The sequence below is a fragment of the Rhopalosiphum padi genome, chromosome 2 (genome assembly GCF_020882245.1).
Source record: "Rhopalosiphum padi isolate XX-2018 chromosome 2, ASM2088224v1, whole genome shotgun sequence".
Taxonomy (NCBI): Eukaryota; Metazoa; Arthropoda; class Insecta; order Hemiptera; family Aphididae; genus Rhopalosiphum; species Rhopalosiphum padi.
Window position 1 is genome coordinate 80,113,779 of NC_083598.1, and position 8,928 is coordinate 80,122,706.

The following is an 8,928-nucleotide window of genomic DNA, read 5'->3' on the forward strand; positions in this document are numbered from 1 at the left end:
GCGCGTCGTAAAGTTACGGTCGTCGATTTATTTTGTTATTGCGTTGGCTCTACACAGTGTACGTGTGTGCCCGGTTGGTTGTCCTGCAGCGACACCAAAAATCACGTGTATGTTATTACACATTATCCATTAGTACTTATGTTACTTATGTCATAATATTATATTTTGCTACATCGTCCAGTCATATACTATCATACATTCATACCAGTGAAGATTGCCAGTTTGAACCGTGGGATCGCCACAGCCACCGCAATCAGGTCATTTATTGTAAAATTCATATTTTGATGTTATTTATTATTATTATTATTTATATGTTATTATTATTTTGGGGCCCCGTGTTGTTATAATATTTTTTATAGTTGAGTGCGACAGTGTCGTCTTTATTATTATATATATATATTGAGACTTCACAATTGATTTGTTGTCATAATAATTAATTATTCTATATTGGTAACCTTATTCAAAGTCCACGCGAGTCGCGGCAAACAACTGCTCATACATCGTAAGATTTGTCGCGGCGACCAATCACTTTTTCTAAGTCACTGATAAGCCATGTGCCGTCGGGGTTTCTCAGGGGAGGTACTGGGTGTTGAGTGCGGAGAATTTTCCTAGTGTTTTGCTAAAGAGAATTGTCAATGGCAGATAAGGATGTGAGATGGTTTGTTAAATTATCAGATTTAATTTTTGCTAAGATTCTTTTGAGTTTATTGGTCAGGTAATTAAATAGTCGTTTGTCAGAAGGATATTTAGTTCTTTGCGACTTTGCCACACAGCGCGGGCTTTTCTTTTTTCGGATATAAGAGTTCTGACAAAATGTGGAAGGTTGTTGGTGGGTTTGAGTGGGTTAGGAATAGTGGAGGAGGACCATGCTGCTTGTTGGATTGAGGTTATTAGGGTGTTAACAGCGTCGTCTATGTCTTATCGTGATTTTAATCTGGTTTTGAGGTCAATATTATTAACGAGTTGAATTCTGAAGGCTTCCCAGCCCATACGACCTTGAATGAGACTAGGTTTGCTTGACTTTTTAGAGGGAGTGCATCTAAAGTGAGGAGGACTGCTGAGTGATCAGAGTACAGATCATTGAGGTTGGTTACTGTGTTGTATAGGCTGTTTGGAATTTTTGTAACGAATATATCTAAAATGTCTGGTCTTTTTCTTAGGGATGTAGGCCAGTAGGTTGGAGAATTGGGAGCCAAGATTTTATAGTTATTTTGTTGTGATAGGTTATATAAAGTGTTACCACGAGGGTTGTTGACGCGACAGCCCCATTGTAGGTTTTTCGCGTTTAGATCACCTCCGATTATAAATCTTTGGCCTATTGTATTAAAAAAGTGCTGGAAGAGAGTTGGTGTTATAGAGTGGCGAGGAGGACTGTAGATGGCATAGATATTGATCAGGATATGGTTTAATATTAAAGCAATTCCACAGGCTTGTATATGAGGTGTTTGGTACTGAGGAAGAGGGTAGTATAATAATGAATATCTTATACAAATAGCAGCACCAGCATGGGACGTATCATCTGGATGGTTTGATTGGATAATATGGTAACCTGGTAGATTTATTTTTGTGACATTAGTTAAATGTGTTTCTGAGATAAGTGCAACATCAATTCTACTGTTTTGCAAGGTGGCCAGTAGTTCGTTTTTACATACGTCGATACGATGTATAGGTCATGGTCGCGCGGCGTACGGCGAGGAACTGATAAATAATTAAAATAAATCTATTATAGGGCGCCCCGGGAATAATAAATCACATATATAATACTATAATATTAATCCGAACACCTTTACATGGGTGTCCGGTTACAACCTTTGATATACCTAACAATAATTAATACCTATGTTTTTAATAAAATAAGCAAATACAAAAAAGTACATAAGTAACAAAAAAATACGACCTGGTTGGCGACAGCTTCCTGGTAGACGGCACGTATAGGCGACACGTAGGTCCTATATTATATTATAAACATTAACACAATTTTTTTTAATTTGGTTTTTAAATCACCAATTACTATTTTCGATTTGAAATAATTATTGGTTCGTATCTTACAGTGAAATCATTAAGTTTATGTAATTTCACCGAACTCAATATTCCGTTTTGTTGACAAAGCCATAGTGTATTATTAGGTCCATATTTGACCAAATAAGCTGCAGACTTGGCAACTGAAATTTGACTGTAAAAAAAAAATTATAAATATTTATAATTGATAATGGTTAGGTAGGTACTTATTACTATTTTAGGTGTATCTTTTATATTATTATTAATATACTTATAGATGTTCAATAAGTCACATAAATCACAAAGACTTACGAAATTGATATAATTTAATAATCTAAGTATAATAACGAGTATTGTCATATTCGTTCCCACTATGAGAAAATAGGTACCTAGGTTGGCTATAGGTACCCACTTTACTTTTTCATAACCTACTATTAATCGATATTTTACTTGAAATATTATTTTTTTAATGCTTACATATTTTTATATGCTTTGTGTCCATCGCGTATAAATGGCACCGTACCTCCAACAGACATCGGTGCTAGCAGCTCGCTACACAATGTCGTCATCCTAATTTGAGTTTTTTTGAAATATTTGCTTTTCTGTCGATTATTAAAAAGGTTGTATGATTAGATGTTTAATAAATAATAACGAGTTGTATAAGCACTAAGTATGTCGACATTGATTGTACGATAATGATTTCGATGCTTATTTAAAACAATAAAAGCGATGCCAAACTCACGCCAAAAGCCATGGAAGCGACCAAGAAACCCGCAGAAGCAGCGCCGTGGGCGATCATTTCCGAATTAGGATCGAGTCCTAGGGCTGACGTGTGGTTCACGATGATGCTGCCATCCTTCATATTTTTGCTGGCCAATATGATTCCTTGAATTTTAGAAACCTGTTATAAAATCGCAAATTCTGGTTGTAATATTTAAATTTTAAAATATAAAACGTCTTTTGGAAAAGTATCTATAGTGTAGATATTATACATTTATACCTATTAATAGGACTAACAATGCTGCAACCAGTGCAACCCATAGATATTTATCAGCGGAAGATAAAATATACGAATATACCTACTTATTTTATGTGGTTCAGTCAAAATATTATTTTAAAATAGCCAGTTTGGTAGTTAGGTATAGTTATTTATTAAACCTATTAAAAATACAGCTGAAGAAGTTAAACCCAATACAAATAAGTATACAACTATGTCAATTGCTTATAAATAATAAGATATTTTTAAATAGGTACCTAATTAATATTAATAATATTATTAAAAATTGAGTGGTACAGGATATATATATATATATATATATATAATACGGTTTTCAGAATTTTTTATTTCATAGATTTGTTATCCGTACGCCGTACCGCGATGTAAATATTATTCTTTACTTGAATACCTATTTACTATAAATACAATTAAATTATTTAAAATATAAATTCTCATTTCACGTGAATATTAACGTTTTTGGTAATAAAATGTATTTTTGAATTCTGGAACTATTTTTAAATTTAATTCCGTTAAAAAATTAATTTCGAAAGCATTGCTATGATAACTCATACTTGCATGAAATTCGAACTTATACCTATATTAAAGGTCCGAGAAATAATTTGCTTAGGAGTGAGCAATTAAAAATATATGACATTATTCAAAAAAGTAAAAAAAATAGTAAGAAATTAAATATTTTTGATGTTTCATAATGACTTTAAATCATGTATAAAAAAAATATTTTGAGAAAATTAGTAGTTATAAAAGGTTTATAAGAACCAATAGGTATCTTCTATGTACTATGTAGAGATGATTAAAGTGCGTATATATGATTCATTGCTGTCATATGTGCGATGTATCTAGTATCTATGTTTGCTCCAATAGTTTTATAGGTGTCTATCTATAAGACTCACTAAGTTTGTCGTAATCGCGTCCTTTCCTATGTTCATTTCGTTGTTGTTGAAAAAAATATCTGTCTCAAATTTGTTTTTCGTGTATTTGAACATTTCTGTATGTAAGCAACAGTGTGATTTATACAGATTTATTTATTTATCATTATAGGAAGAGTATATTACTTTCCACCTCTAACGGACTGGTGATGTCAGTTTGGTGGTAGTCCGCCTTGGCCGGGCCGTAGCGTTGGTTTAATTCGCAGGCTGCCTCATTTCCCTTGTGTTCGTCCAAGCCGGTGATGACGACCTTCTGCCAAATGATTATCGTATTTGATACATATAGTGAATAATAAATATTAAAACTACGCGTACCGATGGCGGGGAAACAATATATTATACAGCAGGGACATACGCAGAAAAAAGTTTTGGGGGGTGTTTTTGAAAATCAGTTATTGAAAAGTAGAACTTTTTTTAATAAACATATGATTTATTTTTGAAAATAAGCTATACTTACAATACTTATTTTAAGTATAAACATTGATATAATAAAATATTACAATACTAAATCTAATTTTCGCGAAGTTTTAGCCATTATGTTAAGAATATCTTCACAGTTAACACCTATGTTTCTATGCACATTTAACAATATCAATCCATTTAATCTTTAGTCGCCAGTTTTGTTACGTAAATACGTTTTCAATCTTCGAAGGGAAGAAAACGGAGCGTTCACTAGTAGCTATACGAATACTGAGAGCGTATAGAGTATAGACCAATACGCAAAAATAGATGAACTGATCGGTACAGTGTTAAATCACATTTGATAAAATAAATAAAAATAATTATTATGTGTAATATAATAATGTTAATAATTAAATAGTGGCTGGTAAAAATTTATATGATACAGATTTTAAAAAGTCAAATTTCCAAATTTGCTTATTTATATATTTGTTTGTCTGCTCCAGTAAGAATTTTCTTTTCCTAATATTTTTTTACGTGGTTTTTTTACTTTGCTTTTTAATTTTATATGTATATCAGACTGTATTCCTAGAAGAATGTCCACAAGAATAAAAAATATTTGGATGTCCCGAATGGGCCAAATGAAAAAAATCATTTAATTTTGACTTTTGAGTGAATTTTACTGTGTAGGTAGTTTTTATTACATTTTATCTATGCGGACTCAATTCAAAGATATTAAGATAACAAATAACTGGAATCAATTCAAACACATAAAGTATAAAATCAATTCAATATCACCGATTATTATAGTTTGTTATTACCTATTACGCTTTTATTTTTGCTTTAACTGGTTTTTCACAAACACAATGTAATGTCATGCCTGTCTATCAAAGTATAATATGACAATTAACATTAAAATAGAATAAGTAAATAACCATACGACAACCAAATATTTCAGGGGGTAGTAACCTAACTCAAAACACCCCCATGTGTACGTCCCTGTTATACAGTAAAACTTCTGTATATACACGCGCGGACATATCTCAATAGCGTTCACTTATAAATTCCTCAGTATACCTATAAATATTCGTGGGAAAATGCGAATACCTCTGCTAATAGCGGACAGTGAACGTTATATTATAATAAAACTGACATATTTTAATTTCCCTAAATAGAGTCATCAATAGAGACTAGAAATGTATCATTGTAATAGTAATATTGTCGGTCGGGTTCGTTCAAATTGTGTAAATACACTTACGGCGGCTTTCATTTTCAACAGCTCGTCTGCGAACGCAAAACCTACGCCGCTGGTTCCGTCTACGACCAGCGCGCACTTTCCTTCGACGTCCATATGTTTAACCGGACACGATGGCGACGACGGCGACGACAACGAAGATGACGCTGCGGTGCAGTTCTGACGGACATAGCGGAAGGCGGGCAGGAAGTCAACGGAATTTTTCGGGTAAGACTCCGAGAGAAGTACTTGTCTGTGGTCGTTAACCTGATTAAATCGCCTATACAAGGTATAATCCACCATTAATATAATATAATAATATATATGGGCGATATTGGGCATACATAATCCGTTAGGGTAGTCGTTTAGGTAAATCGACTTAAAATTTATAGGATGATATTTGACGGAAAGCCATGTATATCGTTTGATCGACAACATTTTTAGAACAGACCTAGGACCAGTGGCGTAGCCAGGATTTTTTTTGTGGGTGAGCTGATCTATTTTTGTAAAGTACCTACAATTTAAGTTTTTGTAACGATTATTTAAAATATTGTGCGGAATACATCGAATAGAGCGATTTAGACGGGAAAAGCCTAATACAATATTTTATTGATAAATACGATAATAAGAAAAGGCCTTATGTATTATTTTCATCTTAAAAATACGAACTACAACAAATTTTCAATCATCAAAATCAGTTTTGAGTGATTAGCTTTAATATTAGAGAGAATTGACTTATAATCTAACTTGAAGGTAAAAGAACAATATCTTTTACTTAGTCTTAACTCGTTTTAAAAATTCAGATTTTTTAAAAAAAAAACCCACGTACAAATGTACAATTACTGATAGTGATAACGAGGTATAGAATCATTAGGTCAATCAACTGTAATATCAAAGCTAACAACAGAAAATTTGTTCTACTGAACCAACTGTACTATGAACTTACACAAGACGGAGACAACACATGTAGGTGTGTGATGTCCTCTTGAACAAATTGGGAATAAAAGCAAATAAAAAAAAAATTAACAAAAATATAATTGTTGTTTACCAAGAATAAAATATAGTTTTACAAACCTCAAGCAAAATCACAAGAAATAGTGTCTATAAGTATAAAAACTGAAAGTTGCGTATAAATACTTTATATTATTATCATAGAGATGTTAACTCAAGGCGAATTTCAATATATTACTACTTAGTAGTACCACAGAATAATAATATAATAAGATATTTTATAATTAAAAGAAATACTCAAATACCTGTTTGATATTTGGATATTAATGGTATCATCCATTAGCATCTACTAAATATGTGAGTGATATATTGCTTTTTAAAATAATATTCTTTTATAAGTAATAAATATCAAACAGGTATTTCTTTTTTTTAATTATAAAATATCTTATTTTTAAAATTACAAATTACCTGAGAAAATTGATTTACTAGTTTAAATAGATATTACCAAGTATGAGGCTGTACCTATACATTTATAAATGTCTTAAGCCTTATATAACATGAACTTTTAAATATATTTTTTTACTTTAAGAACTTGTGTACTCCATTTCGGACGACATTGAATGTTGTAAATGCAAACATTATTCTAATCCAAACTGCGTACAGCTCTATTTCAGAGTATAGTAAATTGTATCTATAAATTTGAACTAATAGATAGAAAAAACCAAATATAGTATAGAAGTGAGCAAAAATAATAATATATTATAATAAAACAAATTCACGGGTTATAGTATTAAATTATACATTTATATTGCCAGGTATAAAAATAATTTAAAAACATATGATAAAAAAATCTACTGGCCAGTGTTATTAATAATATATAACAATAATAATGATTTACAAACTAAGGGGAGGAGATAATGGTAAAAAAATATATTTATTTAATTATTTTTTAAAAAATTCATTAGAATAGGATATATAATTTGCCATAGGAAAAATGTAATACGAGATTCTTAATAAGTTCTTTATCTTAAAAAAAATTTTACCGGAGTCACAAATTTTTTTTGAGTGTTTTAAATTCAAATTTTTACATTATTATTGGTCAATCACACGTAAATTAACGTTTTCTCGTCAATTGGCTTTTTACATTTTTTGTAATTCGAAAACGATTAGATATCATTAAATATTGAAATTCACACCAAATATTTATTTTATCGCTCTACACACGATATAATTTTTAAAATACTTTGACTATTTTTTGTTATTTATAGACATTTAATTTTTTTTTTGTTTTTTTTTTCTATAAATATCGATAAAAAAATATTCGCTGGGTTGGTCAGAAGTCTTGAAAATGTAATGCAAGGTTTCAAAGAAGTTGCTTTAATAGTAGTTCAAAAACATTAAAAATAACGTTAAATAATAAAATAATAAATGGAATGTGGTATCACAAGAGGAATTCGATATATTTTTCAACGAAAAATTAGGACATTTACCATAAATAAAGAAAGATAGACTTCAAACGATTTTACACGAACAATTCGGTACAGTAATAACGGCCCATACTCAGGAACAATTAAGAGAATTAGCACGTAGTATTATACGAGAAAATATTAAAATAAATAACGAATCAACAAAAATACTAAATAGTAACTTAACGGAAAACTTAAAAATCGTAATAAATTTAGAAAACAAAGACAAACAGAGCAGTCTAAAATTCGATGACACAACATTTATTCTAGACAAAACATTAGTTATAAACAATTTCGATACAAATCAAATAAACTGCATAGAACCGACTAAATTAATTAATAATTATAATAATAAAAACGAAACAAAATTAAAGATGATCCATCAACCACAAACTTTTTCGGGAAAAATTGGAGAAGACGTTGATTCTTTTATAGAAAATTTCGACTTAGCTGCAATAATAAATAACTGGGGTGAAACAGAAAAAATAACGTTATTACCATTATATTTTAAAGACTCAGCATGAAAAGTTTTTAAGTTAATAAAAACCAAAACACAGTTAAAAGTATACACTGGGAACAGACTAAACAACAAATTAAAGAGAAATTTACTAATGTTGAAAATGAGAAATTACTTAGAATACAATTGAGCCAAAGAAAATTAATGGAGAATGAAACTTTAAACGAATTTATAATAAATATGATGGAACTTAACTAAAATAATAAAACAAATATCAGATGTAACTTATGTAGTAGAAATAATTAGGAACGGGCAATTAATAAACGAATACAAGCATGTTAGCAAGTTAAAAAAATATAAAGGACACTAAACTAGAATTAGAAATAGAGTAAGGAAAATGTGAATGATTGAGGAAATGGAAAATGATTAAATTTTATAATAAATATAATTATGTAAAAATATATGGGAAAGCAATAATA

General features: G+C 30.3%; 1 protein-coding gene across 1 annotated transcript; it reads right to left on the reverse strand.

The window, feature by feature from the left end:
* Positions 1–1,863: 1,863 nt before the first annotated feature.
* On the reverse strand, positions 1,864–5,878 carry LOC132919093 (alcohol dehydrogenase 1-like). The gene is made up of 7 exons (XM_060980441.1): positions 5,600–5,878; positions 4,069–4,195; positions 3,907–4,001; positions 2,741–2,899; positions 2,476–2,600; positions 2,012–2,173; positions 1,864–1,949 (listed from the first exon to the last, which is right to left on the reverse strand). Coding segments are annotated over exons 1-7 (948 nt in total). The 3' UTR covers positions 1,864–1,948.
* Positions 5,879–8,928: the final 3,050 nt, after the last annotated feature.